This window comes from Cetorhinus maximus, chromosome 24 (genome assembly GCF_964194155.1).
Source record: "Cetorhinus maximus chromosome 24, sCetMax3.hap1.1, whole genome shotgun sequence".
Classification (NCBI taxonomy): Eukaryota; Metazoa; Chordata; class Chondrichthyes; order Lamniformes; family Cetorhinidae; genus Cetorhinus; species Cetorhinus maximus.
The window spans coordinates 8,234,159-8,259,198 of NC_135902.1; the positions used below are offsets into that span (position 1 = coordinate 8,234,159).

Here is a 25,040-nt window from a genome sequence, read left to right on the forward strand (position 1 = left end):
GGGTGAGCATCCCGACATCATCCTGCAAGTGCGCAATCGTCAGGTCGGTGGGCACACGTGGGTGTCGGAGCCACACCCGCCATCAATTAAAAGGCCACTTAAGGCCATTAAAAACCCAATTGAAGCCAATTTTACGTTGCCCATGTGATTTCGCACTCGTCACACGGGCAGGTGGGCAGACCACATTTTGGCACAATCCGGCACTGGCAAGGGGGGACCCACTGGAGGAAGAGGACGTTGACGCACCTCCACAGACTACAGAGGATGAATCCAGTTGTGAGTCAGGAGAGGAGCACGGTGAGGACAACACTGAGGGCGTGGAGGCAGATTTCTGTATCCTTCAGGGAGGCAGGGACACCAGGATCACCTTTATCCAACGCTCCTTCAGCTGGGCTGCCAAAGATCCACTTCCACCTCATGCCAAGGCTGCCGCCTCCATCCCGGATGCCCGAAATGACCCTTTCATTTGAACCCAAAGTCCACTCAATGCCTCTGCAATAAAGTTTAGAGCTACTCATGTCCAGCATTACACACTGGCATACTCTGTGCCAAAAGAATAAAAAGATGACGCAAACTCAGGCCATTACGACAAAACCAAAACTTATCTCATTTTGACAATGCAAATAAATTAACTAGTCTTCATTCCCAGACCAGTAAACATAAACGTTAACATAACCGTAAACATAGAATGTTACAGAACAGAAGATAACCCATGACCAGTCCCTCCTGTGCTCATGGTGCCGTAAACTTACGTTTGCAAGTGCTACCCCTTGGCGCTCCCCCCTCGCTGGCACCAGCATTGGAGACAGCTGCTGACTCTGCTGTCCTGTTGGCCTTGATGACCTTGGCGCTCGTCCTCTGGCCCGTGGAGCCTGTGCTGGCCCCGCCTGGGAGGGAATGGCCAGTGCCACAGCTGGCATCTCCCCAGTCGCCGCAGCCTCATCAGGTGCCACGGTCACTGGCAGAGGGGCAGAGGAGCTGCTACCATCATTCAGAGTGCCCTGAGAGAAGCATGCAGAGACGACAAGCAGCTCGTGTGCCATCGTGAGATCGCTCTGGACCCCCCTGCTCACCATTGATGGACGGGCACCTAGCTGGGATACTGGGTGCCTCATCCATCTCCCACACAGACACTGACCACCTGAGCTCAGTGCCTGTGTGAGGGTTTGCAGGCCTGAGTGCAACCCCAGGAATCCCTGATTCTGTTCCTGGAACTGCCTCTCTAAGAGAGTCGCCACTCCCTCAATGGAGGAGGCAGTGTGCTCGGCCATGAGGATCAAACCAGTGCTTATGCTCCTTCATAACAGAGACCATGGCACGTATGCCCTCATGGATCTCCACCAGGTCCTCCTGCACATCCTGCTGGACATCCAGCACCTGCCGCCTAATGGACATCCCGAGTGCAGCAGGCTGTTAAATCTTTTGCAGCACTGCACCCATGTGTGCCGCACAATGTTATGGCTGCTGACCTGGGCTGCCATCTCCTCACAAGCTCTTTTTGTCAGGCGTGGTGGCCTCCTCCTTCCATCTCTGGGAAGACTGGCGGCCACATCCTCCAGGAGGACCGCGAGGCACGGTGTGAGGGGGGGAGTGCCCACACAACCTGCCCTCCCGCCCGGCATCTCCGGCTGCACTTGAGGCCATAGTTTCAGCCTTCAGAACACCACAGAGACATTCTTCCCTGGCAGCCTTCAAGGGAGCTGCCTGTGCTGTTTTTAAACCTGCTGCTGAATCGCCATTGGACCCAGTGGCTGATAGGCCCTCACTCTGGCCCACCCCTTCCCCACCATTGGGAGGATGAGTTTCACACCGACTGGGCCTTAATTAGCCAGAGCCAGCCAGCGTGAAATCACGGTCAGGATTCCTGACCGCTCGTGGGTCCTCTGATCACGCGCGCCTGCCAAGGGTAAAATTCAGGAACATTGTAATGTGCTTTACATTTTGTAAAACCTTTTAAAGCTGTTAAAAATATTTGCAAGAACTTCTGCAATGGAAATGCTTATTAGTATCTCAGCGTGAATTCCAGTTTAGCAAAGTGAATAAAATGCATAAAAGCTGGTTTATTCACTGAGCATGAACTGGCTGTGATATGAAATCTACGATGATGTACATTATTTATGGTTTCAATGTACCTTCTATTTCAAATCTCATGTTGCAAGACATTTTTTGTGCAGATGAGAATCCTACGGTGTTTTTCCACTGCTGATTCACAAATATAACAGGGTGGATTCTGGAGCAACAGAATTGTTCATTGCTGAATGTTGGCTGCCATTTATAAGCAATCAAAATACTTGGGACTGAACTCCAATCATGTTCAGTTTCAAAATAAATAGGTTTTAAAACATTGCACGCAATAATTGGCATGAACTCAAAGCAGCACACAGAGCAATTTCAATTCCTCATGCATGCTCTGCATTCCAACAACACCTTGCATTCATATAAGAAAATAAAAACATGCATTTCTATAGCCCCTGTCACAACCACGGGACATCCCAAAGCACTTTATAGCTAATGAAGTACTTTTGAAGCGGTTATTGTTGTAATGTAGTAAGTGTGACGGCCAATTTGCGCATAGCAAGATTCCACAAACAGCATCGTGATAATGATCAGATAATCTGTTCTGGTGATGCTGATTAAGGAGTGAATCTTGGCCAGGATAACTTTCCAGTTTTTCCTTCAAATATTCCACGTCCACCTGAGACAGTGTCAACCTTCCCAGCCACCGGAAATGGAAGGCAGGAATTATTAGGACAAAAATTGAGCAATTTTATACCACTACAAACAGAAAAGAAATGCTGGTGGAATTAGCTTTTTTTTAACAGCTGAATTATGGTTAGAGTTGAATAAACAAACCCCATTAATACAAATGGGGGTTTTCATACACACTGAAGCACTATCATCGGAAACCTTTATTTTAGAATTTGTTATATTAGTCATTATGCAGGCACACTGTGAATTGCTTAATGTGGCATCACGTTGTAAAGACAACTAATTAAATGTCCACCAGACAGTTTGATTAACACCAAATCACTCAGTTAAAAAGCAGGCAATGTAGAATTCTCCTTCACCCAGATGGACTATTAATATTTGAAGTTTACAATAGAGTCCTTTGCTGACCATCATTGCCATTTTCAATATCATGTCAGTTTTGGACAGGAGTTTTAAAGTATTTTAGTTCTTTGGTCGCAGTTTTACTTTTGAACTAATTCACCTTTTGTGCTTGAAATGACCCGAAGAGAAGCTGCATATCATTCTGAAATTGTGGGAGACCTCTCAAAATGATTAAATCCTCTTACTTGCAATTAAAACAGTGGTACAATTGTTGCTTTTGATTTTAATGAGAAAGCTGGGTGAAGAGTCAAGGGCTGCAATGCAGGACATCACTAAGGTTGGGAACAGTAGGGGAGGAAACTCAATAAATAAAGAAGTGGCAGTTAGTTGACACAAAGTCTCATAGAATCATTCAGCACAGAAGGAGGCGATTCAGCCCATCATGCCCTGTTGACTCTTTGAAAGGGCTGTCCAATTAGTCGCATTCTCTGCTCTTGCTCCACAGTTCTATGAATCTCTCCTTCTCAATGTTCTTGCAAGGTACAACTGAACCTGCAACATTCAACCTTACTGGCAGTGCACTCCAGATCATAACAAATTGTTGCATAAAAAACAATCCTCTCCCCATGGTTCCTTTGCCGATTTATTTAAATCTGAGTCCTCTGATCATCAACCCCCCTGCCAGTGGTAACAGTTTCTCCAAAATCTTTATTAAATCTCCTATTAAGCAGCACTGCCCTGAGGAAAACAATCCAAGCGCCTTTAGTCTCTTAGCGTAACTGAGGTCCCTCCTCCCTGTCACCTTTCTAACGAATCCCCTCTATACCCACTCCACGTCTATATTATAAAATTCTGTTGATTGTAGGAAGAGAAGGTAAATAATATCATTGCTTTAAGGTGCTTGAAAAGAATACATTAAAGTGAGTGACTGTGCAGTGATTTCAAATTAAAGGTTCATGGATGTGTAATTCATGCTAGTTCTTCATGTATCTGCAGAGGATTTGGCGGGGGAGGGGGGATACTCGGTTTCCAGGCACAAAGGAGAGGAAAAGAGGACAGATCCCACAATGTAGGACTCCAGCTGTTTTAGTTTGCATCAGAATTTGCAGTACATTCCTTGACAGTACCATTTGCGGTGCCCAAAGCTCTCTCCAACACCCCCCCTCCCCACCCCTCAACCCCTCCAACTCACCCCACCGCCTCTTAAATTGATGAGTTCAGTAAAGACAGGCAACATGGTCTGGGATGACTCAAAAGCTGAGTGAAACCCTTGATGCAGGTTTCCAATTGATCTTTGACTGGATGATCCCCATCGCTAGCAGCCATTTCTGGTGCTGCAGGCCTCCCAAGCCTATAGCACCATCTCAGTTTCCACCCCAATTTTGGGTGCAGGTCATGGAGTGGACCACCACCAGGAAAATATTGGACCTAAACAAATGGCCTGATTGTGGAAATGTAGGAGATGTCAGACGGTGCACTCTTCCTGACCTGCATCCCAACAGAAGGAAAGGTGGAAAACCAAGGCCATAGATTATTCAAGCCTGTAGGCCTGAGTAACAAATATGTTACTGAGAGAGTGTCGATTGACAAATGGGGGGGACCCAAACGTAATGGCAGATTCACAAAAAAGTGCTCACTTCATTCGTAAGACCGCAGGAAGATTGTTTGAGAAAAGCTGATGTGAAAAGAAAAAAAAAATCAGAAAAAATGTGATTGAGATAACTTTCATCATGGTTTTCAGATAGAAAATTGTTTGTTGTGGATCATATGTCCATTACACATGCCATCCAGTTTTCCTCTCTAATCAGTCGGGGTGTGAAGCGATTGGTCAATCCACAGCTATCAGTTTTCCACCCATTCCCCGAGTGAAAATTAACCCCATTGAATCTAATGTATAAATTTATGTTTCAAAGGTCATTTTTACAAACTAGGAAATCTGTATTTCTTTCATTAGACACTTCTCCATCAGTCAAGTGGGTGTGAGGTAATGATGGAAATGTGCACTTGTGGAGGCTTCTGTAGTGAGTCATCATGAGAACAAGATATATTAATATTAATTACACCTCTTTGGTATAAATGCTTCACATAGGATTTTTGAAGGAAGAATAAGAAGGTTGCACTTCTTGGAAAACAATTAAGGTTCTAAATGGGTAGAAGAGCAATGAGACCTCAGAGTATGGATACACAAAGCATCAAAAGTACAGACATTTTAAGGCCATGTTAATAAGCCCATGCCAAGAAGCAAAGCACTGAGGTTATACCTATAAGGATAGAATTGAAAAGCAGAGAAGTTATGTTGAGCCTCTATGGAACCTTTGTTCAGACACACTTGGAGTACCATACACAGTCCTGACCGCCATATTATATAAAGGATACAGAGACATTGAAAGCTCTGCAAAGTAGTTTTACAATGATTATATTGGAACTGAAAATTTATACCGATTCAGAAAGATTGAACTGGCTGAGGCCTTTTCTCTAAAAAAGAGAAGGCGGCTTGGTGAACTGATAGCGGTCTTAAAGATTATGAAAGGTTTTGATAGAGAGTGGTGAATCTATGGAATTCATTGCCACAGAAGGCTGTGGAGGCCAGGTCATTGAGTGTATTTAAGACCGAGATAGATAGGTTCTTGATTGGTAAGGGGATCAAAGGTTACGGGGAGAAGGCGGGAGAATGGGGTTGAGAAACTTATCAGTCATGATTGAATGGCGGAGCAGACTCGATGGGCCGAATGGCCTAATTTCTGCTCCTATGTCTTATGGTCTTATAGTCTTGATAGGGTAGGCTACCTCAGAATAGCTGTGGAGAAAAGGTTTCCAATTCAATGTAAACTATGTAAACATGTGGCAGAAATAATTTCACGGATGGAAATGATGTTTTGGCAATAAATGTAGCAATTATTTGGCAATATAAATTGATGCTGATGGGAGATAGAAGATCTTTTAAACAAAGATTAGTCAGCATTATCCATTGATTCAAATCCTATTTAGTTGTAATTCATGGTTAAAATGAGCTGGTATGTCCATGTGATGTGGGAGGGTGAATATTTACCTCAGCTGTTACTTCCTGAGGTTTTTCACTGTGGTAATGACACCAGATTTGAATGAGCAATGTATATTTTCAACAACTGAATGAACAGCTCTTTTAATACGAAGCAGGAAATTATTCTGTAATTCCTTTGCACCTACCTCCTGGATTTAGGGGCCTGCCTGAGGAGCTTCCTTGTTCCACGACCACCCTCCCACCAGCCCAGCAACCTTCCACCTCAAGGCCTCAATGGGAGGCCACTTGATCGACCCCCGCCCCCCCCACCACCATCGTCAATCGTCCGCCCTTTCTCTCCCCCCCCAGTCAACCCTCCTCCCCACAGGCATGGATTTACCTGGCTCTGTGGCCTTCACGACTGATTTGACTGGAAGCCAACCTGTCAATCATGGCGAGGAACCAATCACCCACAGACTTCCAGGTTTCCCACACCTATTGGATTCCCCTCCCAATCTGGTGGGTCAGTCAACTAAAAATGCAGCCTTAAAACCTGCAGATTGAACGAAAAAGTGAGAAAAGCCTTTTTCTTTATTCTTTCGTGGGATGGAGTTGTCACCAGCAGTACCAGCATATAAGGCCTGTCCCTATTTGCCCTTGAACTGAGTGTCTTGCTTAACCATTTCAGAGGGCAGCTACAAGTCAGCCACATTGCTGTGGGTCTGGAGTCACATGTAGGCCAGACCAGGCAAGGATGGCAGATTTCCTTCTCTAAAAGACATTAGTGAACCAGATAGGATTTTAAGATAATCTGGTGGTTTCATAGTCACCATTACTGAGACTAGATTTACATTCCAGAATTGTTAAATGAATTTAAATTTCACCAGCTGCCATAATGGGATTTGAACTTCCGTCTCCAAAGCATTAGCCTGGGTTACTAGTTTCGTGACATTAGCACTATACCACCAACTACCTATGCTACCTGAAAATAACGATATGTGAAATCACCCTATGGTGATTTGGCAGCACATTTTCCCTCCCAGGGGTGTGTTCACTTTCTCATGATGATCCAGTTAGGATTGAGAACTTGCCATGTGAGAAACCAATAACTTGGTGTTATGATCCCTGTAGAGACCGATAACATTTAAAGAGATTTGAATTCCCCATGACCAACTCAAAGGATCACATGACAAGATTTCAAATTTTAAGACTTTTACTGTAACAAACAAACTAAAAGTACATATGACTAAACTACAGAAAAGACATCCCTTATTAATGTTTTAACATATCAAAAACCCTATGCTGCATTTATGCATTATAGCACTCTCTCTGCAGAATTGCAGCCTTTACAGGAACCGGTCCAAAATTACTCCCAGCTTCCAATGGCTCACTTCTCCTCATTTCACTGAGTTGTAAGTCAAAAGTCATTTCCCACAGCCTTCCGAGAATCCCCAAACTGATGTCTAAAAGTGAAGCCCACTCTGGTGATTCCTTCTCCTGGCCATACAATAACAAATCTTCCAGTGTCTTTAAATTTTCACAGCATGCGTCTGTTCAACCAGAAACTGTCCTTGCACTGACATTCCATCTGGTAGCCAACAGAGAAACAGCCCTTTTCCCTCTACTGGCTACAACAGCTGCTGTCCCTGTCTCTTTCTCCAGGACTGTCTCCCTCTCTCCTATAGACGTTCAGTGTTATTTTTTAAACCAGACTGCCTGAGAGTCTGTAAGTCTACCGATGGCAAAGCCAACTGCTCTGTCCTTCGTTCTCAGGTATTAAACCTGGCACGTGGCTTTCAATAGCACTTTACCTGGGTCCCCTGTTCCCCCGGTTACCAGGTCACATCGGCTCATCACCAGGCAGGACTAGCAGAAGGTCAAATGCTCCTTTTTATACCTGGAATTCAAAGTGACAGTTTAAAACATAACTATCTTATAAAAGCTCACACTCTTAACAATGAAGCCTTTAAATTAGTAACTGATGCCAAACCGAAGAAGAAGACATGAGAGCAGGAGCCAAAGAGGTAAGGTTTAATCGGCTTTTAAAGGGGGAGAGTTTTCAGAAGAGAATTCCAGAGCTTTGGGCCTAGACCTTGTGAAGGCATGGCTCCCAAAAGTGGGAAAATCAAAACAATGATTCCTTTGAACATTCTGGTTGATGGAAAATTCCTTCCCAGTGTAGCTTAAGATATTAAGAATGCCCAGGAACAGGGAAAAGTGTCTATTAGGCCACAACACATCCTTTCCTTTATGTTTGCTTATTTGGAATTGAAACCTGGTAACCAGGCCTGCTAACTGAAGTGGTCCTCATGATCGCTTCGCAATTAGACGCCTGCTGTACCACATCCTTCATTGTGAATTACCTCTTGCGAGCTCCGTATTTGGAAATGGATTCCTAGAGAGATAACAATGTGTTGCCTTTCCGCAAATACTATTACAATTACACTGTACAGGTGTGGTGATTAAGTGAATGAATTATATTTGAGTTCACATGCTGCTGTAGCAAAAATATCTAATTAGTGCATACTGCGACATTCGCCTGCCATGGAAATGCACACAATCTGTGCATGATTTCAAGCAGGAGACATGGAAACTGTGGATAGTTACTCACAGCTCTGTTTACCGGTTGGCATGTATTCAGAGATTTGCAACAAAAAAAAAAGGGAAAATCTTGTGGCGCAGTGGGTAGAGTTCCTGCCTCAGGGCAAGGAACTCTGGATTCAAACCCCATACTAGGACTTGACGTTGAAGGAAGGTGCATTCACGATGCATGTTAACCTGCAAATCCTCCTAACACATGCCAATGGCAAGTGGTAAGAATGAGAGAGATTCCTGGTCAGCTGTGTGATGGAAAGGATGTTGGAGCCTCTACCGTCACAATCCATAGCTACAACATGCATGTAAAAGTGTATGTTTCCACAGCAACCTGGGCTCCTTGTATGAACTGTGATGCACTACCTACCACTGCAGAAAATTTCATGACAAGCAAAAGTGTAAAAAAAATTGGAATGAAACAGTCGTGTCCAGCCCATAGCCATCTTCTAATAAGGTATATAATTGTCTCTATGGGGGGTGGATTCATACCAGATACATCACAAAGCATGAATGGTAGCACATGACTACACCACATTGTTGTGCCCTGATGAGTGACAGAAGGTATTAGTGGACGGTATATACAGCTTATTATGGAAAAAGCATCAATATTGTTCAGTCAATGCTTGTTCAGTGGGAAATTTCACAAAAAATGTTGATAATAATATAGATGGGATGCCATTCATCATCATAAAATCAAAATACTGCAGATGCTGGAAATCTGAAATAAAAGCAGAAAATGCTGGGACCTGGCAGTATCTGTGGGGAGAGAAACAGATTTAACGTTTCAAGTCCGTATGACTATGTTTCTCTGCCATTCATCACCATTGCCTAGATTCATGCATAAGTAATACCCTCTTTGGTGAGGTACCAACAGTACTAGGGTCAGGTGGAACTAGGCCTCATTATTAGACAACTTCAGGGGAGGAGGGCAAAATCCATAGGTTGTATATGTGAATCATAAGCAGATTTTGTGGTTGCAACAAATATTTTGTTATTCCTGCAATTATTATAACTTCGGTGTGATTTAGCCCTGAGTGGTTTTAAACAATAAGCTTTAATATACATTGACTAATAAGAGAATTACTCTTAAATAATATTACATTAACTGACAAGCAATTAATACAACCAATTTCCTCTACAAAGTTCACGATGGTCAGACTTGTACCTTTGTGGGCTACTGCTAAGGAAAGCATGGACTTTCCACTATCCTGAGAGCTCTCATTTTTGGAACAAGCAGATGCTACCTGTATACTACTTGGCTACCTTGAGCTGCATGTACAAATACCACTATTGTTCATTACCCCATCAAGCTGACATGACACTATAGCAGTTTACACAGCAGCTTTAATCTCCTCAGTATCCATCTCTGTCTTACAAGCTTATTATTAATTGTCCTCTGGAATGTGCAGACCCTATCTGTAAGTGTCTGGCTCTTTAAAGTTTACTCTGTTATCTGTTAACTCAGCTAGTACACCACAAGGGCATTTTAATTTGCTGGACAGGAGTCAAGCTTTGATAGGAAGACAGTCAACTAGTAATGCTTAATATTCAAACATGAATATTCTGCTGTATTAATGATTGTATGTGTTGATTATATGCATGAATATGTGAGTACTCGAATAAATGTGTAAGTGCGTACATTCATATGCACATTTGTGCTTTTCCTATTTAGCCTTTAAAGAAAAGGTCAAGCCCTTCCTTGCCATCCTGCACATCATATAATTGTATTTATTGAAGCCTTCTTTATATTAAACATATATCAATAACTGGTGCCTCCCCTTTAACATACAATTCACACAGCCTTTGAGGCAACGCCAGGTTAAATCTTGAATTTCTGGAGTGTGGTTTAAGCCATGATAGCTCCTGTTTGTCAGGTCTGCCCTTAACCAATTACCAGTTCCTGCACTTTGATTGAATGGCCTGTTTTTTCATGGAGTCGTGGAGACCCTGATGACCTTGCAAAATGGCGGGTGCGATGACCCAGATCTGGACATCCCATCCCCATTTCCAACAGATCCTATTTTCACCAGAGGAGATGGGCAGCAGGATGTGATTTCCACATGTGGGAGTCCCAAATTCAGCAGGGCCATTTGAACTCAGAGATCAATTGGACTGAGATCCCATTTTTGCTGGAGCAAGAACCTTTTCCAGCAGTGAGGGAGTTACAAATACTTAGAGAAGCCATAAATGCTCTTGAAGGGTAGACAAGACCTGTAGCACTGTCAGGCTGTCAAGTTATTTAAATGGCCAGCCCTTTAAAAAAAACTGCCTGCCTTTGTCTGAGAGTTGAAAAGGTATCTGTTCTAGTAGTTTCAAAAGCTGTTTGTTGACATAATCCTAAGTGTCATCATTGTACCATTATTATTACTTGGCTGCTTTCCACAACCTATCATTGTCACAGTGGTAGGGGTGGAAGCTGGGGGTGAGGTTCCAAGTTCATACTTTGAAAGTTCAAAGATTATTAAAGGATTTGCTGTCTTTGATGTGGGGTTGTGAATACAAGTCTGTTTGTTTTATTAAGGGATTACATACTTGAGGGGATTGGGCTTTTATGGATGGGAGTTTTATAATATAGTGAAGGCTGTGATAGACATTTAGAACTTTGTTTTATTTAATCTCAGCATGGTTCCTGAGGTCTGCCAATGGTGGATACTGGGTGAGTTGACATGGTGGGTGTAAGGGCAAAGGGTGGTCAGTAGGGTCATAAATTGGCACTAAATTAGCATAGAGGCTGTAAAGGGCCATGGGGGTGGATTGGGGGGTGGGTGGCGGGGTCATGGGGTGGCGTGGATGGACACAGGAATGGGTGGGGAGGTGAGGGGGTTTGAGGGGTGAGGGCTGGAGGACCTAATATTTAAGAAAACAACTGGAATGAAGTCCCAGAGAATCAAGGCAGGTCTTTAATCAGCCCATCTCGACACTCAGTAGCCTCCGTGGCTGCCTCCAATCTGCGTCTGGGGGCAACGGGCCCCACTACATCCTGCACCAACCCTCCCAGAACAAAGATCCTGCCATTTGGGTCACTTTTTACCAAGTGGATGTAGCAAGCCAGGAAATTTCCCGAATCTCACTACCCGACTTAGGAGCAAAATCTAGGGCCGGGATTTTCCGTGCCTGCCAGTGTCGGGCATGTTCGGTGGTACGAGCGGACAATATGGTGGGAAGGCCAAAAATCATTTTCACAATGTAGTGAAACCAGTTTGTCATCGTCCGCTCCACCCACCAATGGCAGCTCATCGAACATCAGGAACCTCATTGTAATACATCAGCATATCATTGAGGTCAGCCTGATGGACTCATCCCCCCTACGCTGGATCACCTGCCCACGCTGGTGGTAAACACGCCAACGTGTTTCACAACAGCATATATAAGGCGGGCACTTGCCGGGCTGCATTTCACTCGGGACTTCATGGTTTGTTTGCCTATCTTGCTTCGGGCAGCACTCGCAGTCATCAGTGCCAGGCTTCACAGACAGCACCACATCACTATTAGTGGGGGCTCACAGGTAGGTCTCTACCTACCAGGTCAGCCATATGTGGGTGGCTTTTTAACAGCTGCAGGACGAGGTCTTGTTTGGGGAAGGGGGACTAATGGCCTCAGGCAAGGGAAGAGGCTGCAGGATGAGAGCTATACTGGGGAAGGAGGGTATCCCATAGGGTGTGTGTGGGGGCACAGGTTGATCTGTGCAAGTGGCTTCAAGATGGTGAGGGCTGAGGAGGCATCTCCAGAGCAGATGAGGCCAGATGGACATGTGAGGGTATGTGTGTGAGAATGGGTGGTGATGTCCTTTGAGCTGGCAGGGAGTGAGATGCCAGTGAATATGTGATGGGCTTGAGTGTGTGAGATTAGAGTGATGAGATGGTTGCCATACCCTGTCTGCGTGGTTGAGATCATTCATCCTCTATCTGCATTGGATGGCCAACCTCTTCTGTGCAGCTTTGGCACTGACCACTGTCGCCATCACCTACCAAGCCTGAGTGGTCATGTTGCAGCCCCTGCTGTGGCCAGAGCGTTGGGTATAGGACAGCACAGCGGGGCCTCCACGGCATCCAAAAGGCATGGGGGCTGCAGTCTTCCTGCGTTTCGGGGCCGTGTCTTCTTTGCTGCAGTCCTGGGCTGGAAGCACTGAGCACGGCTGTACTTTAACTGTGGTGCTTGGCGTGATGATGCGGTGAGGTGACGGTGTGGCAGGCGAATGAGAGCCTGCCCACCATGGAAACAACATGCTTCCCGGGAATGCATGGCGGGTTTGGGGCGATATGGCGTGAAAACCACCATTGCGGCTGAGTCCACTACCGCACTTTGTGCAAATCTGGGACGTTTCCACCCAAGGCCATTGTCTCAGTTTTTTAATCAGCTCTGATGCCATCAATTCCCCTGACCAAGCTCAAACAGCGGTTATCACTGCACTTACAATTTTATTTCTTTTAATTTCTTTTTTTAATAGCTGGGAGAATATTTTGAAACTTTGACTAGGGGGTTGTCTTAAAGAAGATTTCAAAATCAATTAACATGAACCACGCTCTGGGGAAAGAAAGCAGCTACAAGACTGATGTTGGCATGTATGTTTGAGGTGCATGGTTCAGGTAGAACTTAGTTCTGAACTGATGGGAGTGGTCATCAAAATAAATAAAAAGGGGAACACATTTGTGTTTTCCATATGATCACCTGGACTAGTTTAATTGACCCGGCTGGGCTGGGGGGGAGGTAAGGGAGTAATTTTCCATTGTATCTCTTCCCTTATTGGCCCTGGGATCTTCCTTAGGGGAAAAGTTCTCCTCCCGTCGGGGGGGATTGTGCGGGGGCGGGCACAAACCCGATCGGCGCCCCTGATCGGGGACGTGCCACCATTTTACGCGGGCGGGCCAATTAAGGTTCGTCCAGCATGACGCTCGCCCGGAAACGCTATGCGTTTCCTGTACGGGCGGGAGGAATTGCCGGAGTCGTTCCCTGCGCTCTTTCACACGTGCGCGCGTAAGAGCGCAGAGATCTCCCTGAGGCAGATTAGTTTGACAGGTGTTAATTTAAATAAAGGCAAAAAAAACCTTTTAAAACATGTCCCCTTATGTGACACTGTCACATGAGCTGGGACATGTCAAAGAAGTAATGTTAAAGTTTTTATTAGATTTTAAAACATTTCGTGAAACCTCATCCCGCCTGTGGATGAAGTTTCATGAAAAATGCGAAGGCCGCCTGGGCTCTTCGCCTGCCCTTAAGGTTGGACATGCAGCTCAGCTAATTAAATTAATTACTATTTAAATGGCCTTAATAGGGCTTTAACAGTTCGACGGGCGCACACCCGACTCAGCTGCACGTCTGGCGAACTGACAATCTAAATGACGTGCGGTGATGTCAGGACACCTGCCCGACGTCACCGTGCGTCATGTTACGTGTCAGCGAGCGGGCGCCACTCCCACTCGCCGACCGGAGAATTCTGCCCTAGGTGCTTTTGCCTCTCCCAGGAGATTACATGGTTGCAGGGTTGGGGGAGAGGCAGGGGAGATGGGGAGGTGGTAGCTAGTGTCTGGTCATAGAGCCCTAGAGTCACTTGTTTTCATTGATTCACGGGATGGGGGCTCCGCTGGCTGGGCCAGCATATATTGCCCACCACCAGTTCCCCTTGAGAAGGTGGTGGTGAGCTGCCTTCTTGAACCGCTGCAGTCCATGTAGCTTGGGTACACCCACAGGCCATTGCTAAGCAAGTGCCGCTTGAGAGCACTGTTCATGACCCCTTCCATCACTTTAGTGGTGATCGAGAGTAGACTGATGGGGTGGCAATTGGTCGGGTTGGATTTGTCCGGCTTTTTGTGTATAGGACATAACTGGGCAATTTTCCACATAGCCGGGTAGATGCCAGTGCTGTAGCTTGGCTAGAGGCATGCCAAGTTCCAGGGCACAAGTTCTCAGTACAATTGCTGAAATATTGTCAGAGCCCATAGCCTTTGCAGTGTCAGTACCGTCAACCGTTTCTCCATATCACATGGAGTGAATCGAATTGGCATCTGTGATGTGGGGACCTCCAGAGGAGGCCGAGATGAATCATCCACTCGGCACTTCTGGCTGAAGATTGTAGCAAATGCTTCAGCCTCATCTTTTGCACTGATGTGCTGGGCTCCCCCATCATTGAGGATGGGGATATTAGTGCCGCGTCCTCCTCCAATGAGTTTTTCAATTATCTATCACCATTCACGACGATGTAGCAGGACTGCAGGGCTTAAACCTGATCCGTTGGTTGTGGGATCGCTTAGCTCTGTCTATCACTTGCTGCTTATGCTGTTTGACATGCAAGTAGTCCTGTGTTATATCTTCACCAGGTTGACACCTCATTTTTAGGTATGCCTGGTGCTGCTCCTGGCATGCCCTCCTGCATACTTCATTGAACCAGGGTTGATTCCCTGGCTTGATGATAATGGTAGAGTGGGGAATATGCCGGACCATGAGGTTACAGATTGTGTTCGAGTACAATTCAGCTGCTGCTGATGGCCCACAGTGCCTCATGGGTGCTCAATCATGAGTTGCTAGATCTCTTCAAAATCTATCGCATTTAGCATGGTGGTAGTGCCACACAACACGATGGAGGGTATCCTCAAAGTGAAGGCGGGACTTCATCTCCTCAATGACTGTGCGGTGGTCACTCCTACCAACACTGTCGTGGACAGATGGATCTGCGGCAGGCAGGTTGGTGAGGATGAAGTCAAGTATGTTTTTGCCTCTTGTTGGTTTCCTCACCACCTGCCACAGACCCAATCTAGCAGCTATGTCCTCCAGGACTCGGCCAACTCAGTCAGTAGGGATGCTACCGAGTCACTCTTGGTGATGGACATTGAAGTGCCCGCCCAGAGTACATTCTGCACCTTTCCTTCCTCCAAGTGGTGTTTAACATGAAGGAGCACTGATTCATCAGCTGAGGGAGGGCGGTACATGGTCATCAGCAGGAAGTTTTCTTGCCCATGTTTGACCTGATGCCATGAGACTTCATGGAGTCTGGAGTCAATGTTGAGGACTCCCAGGGCAACCCCCTCCCCACTTTATACCACTGGGCTGTCACCTCTCCTGGGTCTGTCCTGCTGGTGGAACAGGACATACCCAGGGATGGCGATGGTGGTCTCTGGGACATTATATGTAAGCTGACTCTATGAGGATGACTATGTTAGGCTGTTGCTTGACTAGTCTGTGAGACAGCTCTCCCAATTTTGCCCCCAGATGTTAGTAAGTAGAACTTTGCAGGGTCATTTCTGGTTTCTAGGTTGATGCCGGGTGGTCCATCTGGATTCATTCTTTTTTTGTGGCTTTGTAGCAATTTGGTACAACCGAGTGGCATGCTTGGCCATTTCAGAGGGCATTTAAGAGTCAAGCACATTGCTATGGGTCTGGAGTCACATGTAGGCCAGACCAGGTGAGGACAACAGATTTCCTTCCCCAAAGGATATTAGTAAACCAGATGGGTTTTTACAACATTTATTTCATGGTCATCATTAAACTTTTAATTCTAGATTTTTATTGAATTCAAATTCCACCATCTGCCATGGCAGGATTCCAAACCCAGGTCCCCAGAGCATTACCCTGGGTCTCTGGATTACTAGTCCAGTAACAAAACCACTGCGCCATCGCCTCCCCTTTGGTATTTATGGCACAGAAGGAGCCATTCGGCATATCAAGCCTCTGCGCGCTCTCCGTGGGGCAATAAAGTCAATCCCATTCTCCCACTTGATCCCTGTGGGCATGCAAGTTTATTTCCTTAAGTGTCCACCCAATTTCCTTTTGAAATCATTGATCATCTCTACTTCCACCACCTTCATAGGCAGTGAGCTCCAGGTCATTGCCATTCACTGCACAAAAAAGTTCTTTCACATATTCCCCCTGAATCTCTTACCCAAGACTGTGTCCCCTATCCTTGTACCATCAGCTAATGGGAACAGGCTTTCTTTCTCTACCTCCTCTAAGTCTGTCATAATCTTGTACACCGCTATCAAATCTTGCCTTTCACTCCAAGGAGAACAACCCCAGCTTTTCCAGCCTAACCTTGCAACTAAAATCCCCCATTCCTGAAATCATGTCTTCAGGAAAAATTCCTAGCCAGGCCCTGCCATTTGAAGATGTGGCTGCGGAGATCATTAAGGAGGAAATTCACAGTAGAAATGAGATCCTCACTGCCAAAGAATATCAACAGGGACCACACCAAATTGGAAACACAAATGGTGAGAGGTGGCACAACATGTTAATGCCAGCAACATTTTCTCCAAGACCTCCCAGCCATCATGGCGTGGGACAGGTTTGAGAGTATTTTAGCCCCTGTCATTTTCTTATGTTCATAGTGTAACAATTCTGGATTAGGGCTACGCCATTTGCAATTCTCAATATTAAGGGCCATTGATGCCAATTGGATTTGCGACTGGCTGGTATTTCGCAAGGTTTTCTTAAGGAGGTGTTGTTTAGCTTCATTATTCAATAGTTAGAATGAAGGGGTGCCTTTGTGAAATTTAGAACATAGCTATATTTTCTCAAGGAAAGGCAAAGAGCTCATGTCAGAGAATGTGTTGTCATACCTACCTCCCAAAGTACATCATTCATCTTTGGATTTTGATTTAGAAATGTAGCTGTTCAAAATTCTGGAGGCATGTTTGTATAATTTTGGTAAAATGTTACTGCTATTCCACAACCAGAGAGAAATTTAGCAAAACAAAACCTAGATCTGCAGCTTAACCATGGTTTGAGGGCAGCAGTTCCTTTTTCTTGTAGCATATTCACAAGAAAACCATTGCAAGATTGCTCAGAATTGGAGATGCTGTGAGCAAATGCAAGAGTAAATCATAGGGGCACATAAAAATAAAGTGTATTTTAATGTTCATTCAACAGTCCTGCTTAATAGTCATAACATTATTGGAGATGGAGGAAAAATGTTTGACTGACAGACAAGAATCATCCAATTGGGTTGGAAGGGTCATTTAACTTGCTGATTAGCCTGGGAAGGGTGGGCACAAGGAGGGTGGACATATTGGCCAACCAATGAGAAGATCATGGAGGGGGGGGACAGTTGGAGGCTGGAGGTCATGTGATAAAATCTCCAGGAATAGACACAATCAAGGTTGGCAACCACACGACGTACAATGCAACCAACAGCTCCCACTCTCAGCCTGACTGTTGCGAGTACATGTTGAGCAGCACTGCATCTCTGCAATGATTGAGAATCACCTCTGCCTCCTGGCAAAGTGGTTATCAAACGAGATTGATAGAGGCCCAAGGTAAAGCCTGCGGCCCTGACTGTCTGTCTTCTCCAGTGAAAGAAGGATTTTGAGGCGAATGTAGAGAGACAAGAAAGTGCCCCCAAATTTACAGTTTCAACACATCCCTCAATTCATTGAATAATTGGTATAACCCAAACACAGTCACAGCAATTTTACCTTGGCCAATTTACTTAGCAAGGTACTAATGGCCTCAAAATGGGGTCAGTAGTCTTGCTGCCCTATTATTAATGATGTTTGGGTCACTGCCATTTCTGAAATACTGTGCTGCTGGTCAGCCAAAACGTATGCCTTTTTCAAGTGGCAAATCCTTTCCCTATGCAAATCAGGGTTGTACAACTTACATCCCACTCCAGCTGCCATTTTGGGAGCCAACTGAGCACACATGCTGTGTAAACTCTGCCTAGTTTTGCTGCTGCTATAGCAGAAGAAACACCAACAAGGTAAGTTTAAAAATAGGGTGTCAGAATGAGCAGCAATTCTCCTCCAAATTCCACCAGAAATAATCAAAGCTGCTGCGCTAACTGACTTTCCCCTCCCCACCCACGTTGACAGTGGGACAGGCCAAATCTAGTGAGCAGCATCGTTTGGCACCCACAGATCACCAGTTCAGTTCAATTGGAAACCTGACGTGGAAATGGCTCCAAACGCTTCACTCTCGGCAAGGGAAGGCCGTCGGTGTATTCTGCCGATCGACTAACTGATACGTCTAAATCGACCCCGGTGCTTCATGAGTGGAGAGGATTGAGGGCATCAAACTTGTGCATGAAAATTCTAGTCGATTTCTCTATTGACACACATAGCTGTGGTATGACATGCCCTCCCACCATTTAGCCAGTTTGATCAGCTGCATAAACCTCTACTGAATACTACTGTCACTTTTGCCAAATAGTAGCATTCACATTAGACCCCGTTTCACATCTGTGAAAATAAGCTTGCAGCCTCCATCTAATGCAAGGCTGAGTAATGAGGTATGGGCGGAATTTTACGCCGGCGAGTTGGGCACTCGCCGATGCGAAAATGACGTCGGGAGGAACCCCCGACATCATCCCGCCCCATTTAAATATTCAGGAAGGCGGGCGGACAGCGCGATCAGCTGTCCACCCGCCGACCTGTCTATGGCCAATTGAGGTCATTGACATGATAATTAACCCAATTAAAGGCCTTGCCCGTCCAACCTTAAGGCTGGCGGGCAGGTCAGGAGCCCCAGCGGGCTTCTGAAAAAACATGAAACCTCATCCACCGGCGGGATGAGGTTTCATGTCGGTTTTTAAAAACTTTAATAAAGTTTATGTAATATTTATTAATATGTCCCATCTCGAGTGACATTGTCGCATGAGGGGGACATGTTAATAATATTTTTATTTTGCTATTTTCTAGGTTTATTAAACTTTCAGCGCTCTCCCTGAGACAGCACTTAGTCTCAGGGAGCCGTGCGCTCTTTAGTGCGCATGAGTGGAAGAGCACACTTTGACAGTTGGGGAATCCCTCCCCCTACCCCCGCACAGGAAGCTCATAGCGCTTCCCATTGGGCAGCCCGCTGGGTGGGCCACAAAATGGCGGCAGGGCCCGTTTCGGCGGTGGAGTTCGGCTGCCCGCCTGCCGCTGAGCCGGTGGGGCCCGCCCACCCATCGAGGGCTAAATTCTGCCTGACGAATTTTGAATGGCTCACTGGATTTTACAGCCCTGCCCCCGTTGCGATGGGGCCATTGAATTCCCCCCTATGTCTACTTCCCCCCACATGCTAACAGTATCACAGTTTCCACTCTGAGGAAAGTACCTAGACGATGCATTCTTTACTACTTCACCCACACAATCTATAGGGGACTTTGAATTTGTCATCTGCTACATTGCATGTCTTCAGATACAATTTGTTTGGGTTTACATCAGATAAATAGATTTATTAAATTAGAGTTTTGAAATCCCTTGTAGCTTAATGGTTAAACCCACAACATAGTGTGTTACTAAGCTGTGCAGATTATTTAAACGTTCCGTGTTCGGACCCCAGTCTATGCTCAGTTATCTAATTGCAGCGAAGGTCTCAGTGGGAGCACTATCAACGGCCTCTTCCCCCGGCCCGCTCCCCAGCCCCCAACAGTGAGGGGGAAAGAAACTATTCCCACTGCTGGTGCGGAGATGAAGGTTAGATTGGGCCTGGTGTCTGCTTAGAAAGGTTACTTGGACAAGGTGTTAGGGGGCTACAGTGGAGCTACACTTCAATATGTGTCAGCCTCTTCAAGTGTGGAGTGGAAGAGAGAGAACATTGATTGAAAAGCTGTTGGGCTATCACCTTACCTGTTTTTACAAAATTCTTTCTTTTTATCTCTCCCCCTTACCTCCACCCCCCACAGAGAAACCTCGGATGAACAGTATTCTCACTTCTGCAACTGAACCGTATGATCTGTCTTTCTCAAGATCCTACCAGAGTCTGTCACAACTCCCACCATCTTATGAATCTGCAGTCAAATCTGACTTAAGCAAGTATTCTTCACTAAAACGATTAAGTAGGTGTTCCCATAATTTTCCATTAACATTATTTTGCATCATACCTAGGAACTCAAGTCTGGTAATCTATTTTATTATTAGCTGCTGCTACTTTTCAACTGCTTCAGTCTTGCAGTGTCCCAGCTGCTGCGTAAACAAGAGTGACAAACTGTTCAACTTCATGGTGAGCCATCATTCACTGATGGTTGAGCTCTTCATATCAGTAGAAAATCCCATTGGATAGCTCAGCTCATTGCAGGGTGGAGAAAGTTAAAGGGCTCCTACCTCAACTTACAGTTGTTGCAAGACCAGTATTTTTTTCAGGCTATGAGTAAGCTAATCCTTCAGCCTGTCCAAAAGATCAAGCGATGGGGTGTCTTAATTTCTGGCCTGCTTTGAACACCGGGGAAGGCCCAACGGTTGGGATACTGCTCTGTTGCTAATGGAGCCCTCCCTGAAATGTGAATGGAGCCCATTTCACACTGCCAAGAGTTCCAGGGTATCACAACACCACCTTTTCTTGAAGTAGTTCTTTCTGGTAAAGGACACTTGTTGCAGGCCCTGGAGCCTGATATCGTGTTTGCAATAAGAAGTCAGGCCCTGCAAGTCAAACCTTCCAGAGAACTCCATCCATGTTAACAAGAACAGTAACCTGTCCGAAAATAAGAAAAAAAGTATCAATGCTATAAGGGGTCAAAAGGAACCTAACAAAATAAAAATAAAATAACTGAAGATGAAAGGAAGGAAATTATAAGGAGAGAAATGGAACATAACAAAAAAGGTCGGAAATTACTGAAAAAGCAAAGAAAAAATGAATAAGAATAAAATAAGAGACTGAGGATTAGTGAATTACAATTACAACTTAGGGCAGAAAAGGAAAGCGAAATGGGGACACGTTTGGAAACAAGGAGAAATTCTACAAAGCGTAAGATATCAAGAAATGAAAAAAAAAATCTAAAAAAATAAAATAAGCAGAACTATCTTTTTAAAGTTCTTAAACCGCACGTATCTAAAAAGTAAGAATTTTTTAAAAAAAAGACAAATGTAGAGAACTAAAAATTGAAAGTAGGAAACAAATATTGTGTACTGAATGTAAGAAATCAGCAGGTACTAATGACCCTAGTGGTAGAATCTAACTGAACCTAACCTGTGACCTATTAGGAATTATTAGTAAGGCACAGATGGATGACTTGATATTGTCCATCTTTATCAACCAAAACCTCGAGCCCATTCCAAAATAGTGGGCTTACTGGAACATTTTAGAATCACTAAGTAAGGCTGAAGGTAGAGATAAAAGAAAAATACTACTGCAGCTGTACATGAACCGTGACTCATTCAGGTCCACTGCTCAGAAGGGATAAACAGGCACTTCAGATCCAAGTCTGAGCAAAAACTGCAGTACAAGTGTGGTTTAACCATGGAACATGGCACCAGTCACCCTGAGAATTGTAACAGTGCTTTGCTGGGAAAAAAAATAGGCAGATCAAGTTTCATATTGGACAACTGAGCAAAGGGTACCATGAGAGTTGCAGTTACTCTACTGATGCCTGTCTGCTTCTGCTATGTATTTTCATTGATACCTGTCCTCGTGGGAGACTTTCCTGTAAGAATGGCAACTCATGCATCCCACAATCAAATGCATTCGACATTACACATTTCTCTGCATGAATACCTAATGTATAATTCTGTTTATAAATGAAAACATAAATGACTGCTGTGTACGTTGCAGGCACAAAAGCCATATGTACATTATTGAGTACAGCCTCAAATCTGTTGTGGTTTCTTTGTCCTAAATAAAGTTGCAATTAGGGCTGCTGGATTTTTTGGCAAACCCAGAACTGGATAAGGAAGTCGGTGGTGGTGGGACAGTCAAGTGGGATAATGGCAAGAGATTTTGTTGGTTTATTTTTTTTTTTTTGCTGCCGGTGAAGATATGACTAACCAATGCCTCAACATCATAAGGCACAGCAAGAGCTGGAAAATACAGACTTCCTCTTTAGACTACTGGCATCTCGTTTACACTGTAGAAATTTACAGGCATTAGATTTAAAAATTGGACAAAACTGGATATGTGGCAGCCCTAACTGTGATATCTACTATCTTTTAATATTGTGAAATATTGAGTGGTTGACATAACAAAGCCATGCTAAAAGGTGATTTGCATCATTCCCGCAGGTGAAAAGGAGATTGATGAATATTATATGAAAAGAAGACACCTTCCAGACTTGGCAGCGAGAGGAACCCTGCCTCTCCACATTATGAAAGTGAATCAGGAACAGAGTAACACCAGGGAGAGGCCTAGGCGACCAGTGCGGGCAATGTCACAGGACAGAGTCCTGTCTCCAGAGAGAGACGTACCTCAAGAATGTGTCATGTCCTATGAGCGCATCCTGTCTGATGAGCAACTGTTGTCAGCTGAACGACTTCAATCCCAGGACCCTCTGCTCTCTCCTGATAAAGTTCTGTCCCTCAAACGCTCTGGGTTCCGTGAAAAGGCCATGTCCAGGGCCTTGTCCCAGTCCCACACAGATGTCTTTGTATCCACGCCCGTCTTAGATCGTTATAAGATGACAAAAATGCACTCGCATCCCAGTGCCTCAAACTGTTCGTACAATACCTTAAGTACAAATCAAACAAACCACACTGCTGCTAAGCGACATGCCTTTGCTTCACGTCGGCACAACACAGTGGAACAGCTCCACTATATCCCAGGACACCACCGTAATTACCATACAGCCAGCAAAACAGAAGTAACTGTTTGATCTTAAAACAAATGCGTTACCGATTCCATTATAACAAGAGTCTGGGATATTTGCCAGTGAGCCAGAGGACAATGGCATTGTCAGACCACACTAATTACTCATGCCCTAATTCCTGCCATGTTATTTGAGCAAATGCATTTGTTTTATCTAAACAAAGTGGCATACTATACGAGGCTTCAGTCTTTTCAGAGACACTTAACATCAGTTCCTTGTTTTATTCAAGGTTTTCATTTTAGTTGGTACATTAGCACAACAGATGGTAGCATACCATCCAGGTCACCTGACAGTTTCTATCAAAGGAAGCCATGTGGTATGGTAGTCAATTAAAAGGGCTTATAGAGTAACAAAGTCAATGGTTGAACTTCTAACCAAATGGTAATGCTACTTTTGGAGATTGAAGCTATTTGGTTGGGGGATACTGGATTTGTTTGGTAATTAGTCAGAATTGGTGTGTTTGTTCAATAAAAAACAAATGAAGCTTGTACCATATCATCCCAAATTAAACATATAGTATGTGAAAAAGTTTCCATCTTCTAAGCATGTACAGTAATATTACAAGTAGACCAATTCATGGGTGACCATTTCCAATCACAATTATGGGGCACAGTTGGCTTTTTCTCCATGTGTTTCTTTTGCCCCATCAAATGACGAGATGGTTGCTTTGAATTCTAGGCCTAGGGAGATAAGATGCCTGGGATAGTTTCACCTTAGCAAGAAAATAACTGCTCATTTCCAAGCATACCTCCACCATTTTCTATCAGTGGTGATGAGCTGAGTGGTATTTTTCTCAACAGAATGAAAGACTCTTTTTTTTTTTGCTGAGTGCAAGAATGCTGGAGGACTTTGCAGTATTGACAAAATATTGAGTTTATTCCATGGGCATGTGACTCTGCAAATGGATTTTTGAACCCTGGAGGCCATTGCTGACCTACTTTTTTTTGACTTCATTATTATCAAGTTTGCTGCTGGAGTATGGAATGCCAGTCACATGGGCATTAAAATCACCAATCAGGACAATTGGCTAAATTCAGTGACAGTTGATGTGAATCAAATGAAAATTTATCATTGGTGAGTCACTGCGAGCTTGTAGCCAAAAACCGTTAGACGTTCAGACAGATCACTACACTATTTGGCAATCCCCTAGAAGGTGGTAGAAGCAGATTTTTGTTCTATTTTAATGCCACAAGTGCCCTTTTTCCTGATCCGTTCCTCTTCTTTTGCCTTTAATTTCTCTCCCCCACCCTTGTTTCACTTATTTTTAATGGCACTGTGACACTCTCCTTCCCTTTCTCAGGATGTCCATTCTTCCTGAAAACATTATTTTTTTCTGCCTCCATTTTTCTGGTACTTCTTAAAATATTCATGCTTTTCCAATATTCCCTTACCTTCAATTTTCGAACAAGCTCCCCTTGCTCTATTGCATTTTATCATGTTTGTTCTCCTTTAGCGCTGATGATTTTTCTAACACTTCTGATCGGATAGGCTCTACACTGTATGTAGAGTGAAGCTCGCTGTGGAGACTTAGGCACTGGCACAATCTGATAATGAAATTTGGCATATTTTACAACTAGGGTGCACAGGATGTTTTGGGGCTGGGTCTGAAAATCCATATTCCCACACATTAGCATGTTAAATATTCAGACTTCTACCACTCACGTGGACGGAGTGTCTAGATTTGTATAACAAAGTTTGTGAAAATTGTGGTATGCAATTGAAGTTATATATAAATATTGGACCGTGTTGGCCTGTTGAGGAATTTATTGTACAGTGGTGAATGATTTATAAGTCATTTGACCTCCAGAATGAATGACTTGTGGTGACAAGTAGAAGTATTCGTATGATGCAGCAATGGTGTAATCTTTGATACTATCTGGGCAGCCTTGAAATGTGCTTGGACATTTCTGTGAAAAATAGGCCATTAAGCGA

General features: G+C 44.5%; 1 protein-coding gene across 1 annotated transcript in view; it reads left to right on the top strand.

The window, feature by feature from the left end:
- Positions 1-24,024, top strand: part of LOC144699628 (protein shisa-6-like) — a 560,335-nt gene extending 536,311 nt beyond the window's left edge. Inside the window, exons 7-10 of the mRNA XM_078570705.1 lie at positions 3,488-3,500; positions 18,293-18,328; positions 20,239-20,372; positions 22,528-24,024. Of these exons, the coding sequence (XP_078426831.1) occupies positions 3,488-3,500; positions 18,293-18,328; positions 20,239-20,372; positions 22,528-23,114 (770 nt within the window). The 3' untranslated portion in view covers positions 23,115-24,024. The remainder of the gene's footprint in view (positions 1-3,487; positions 3,501-18,292; positions 18,329-20,238; positions 20,373-22,527) is intronic.
- The last annotated feature ends 1,016 nt before the right edge of the window (positions 24,025-25,040 follow it).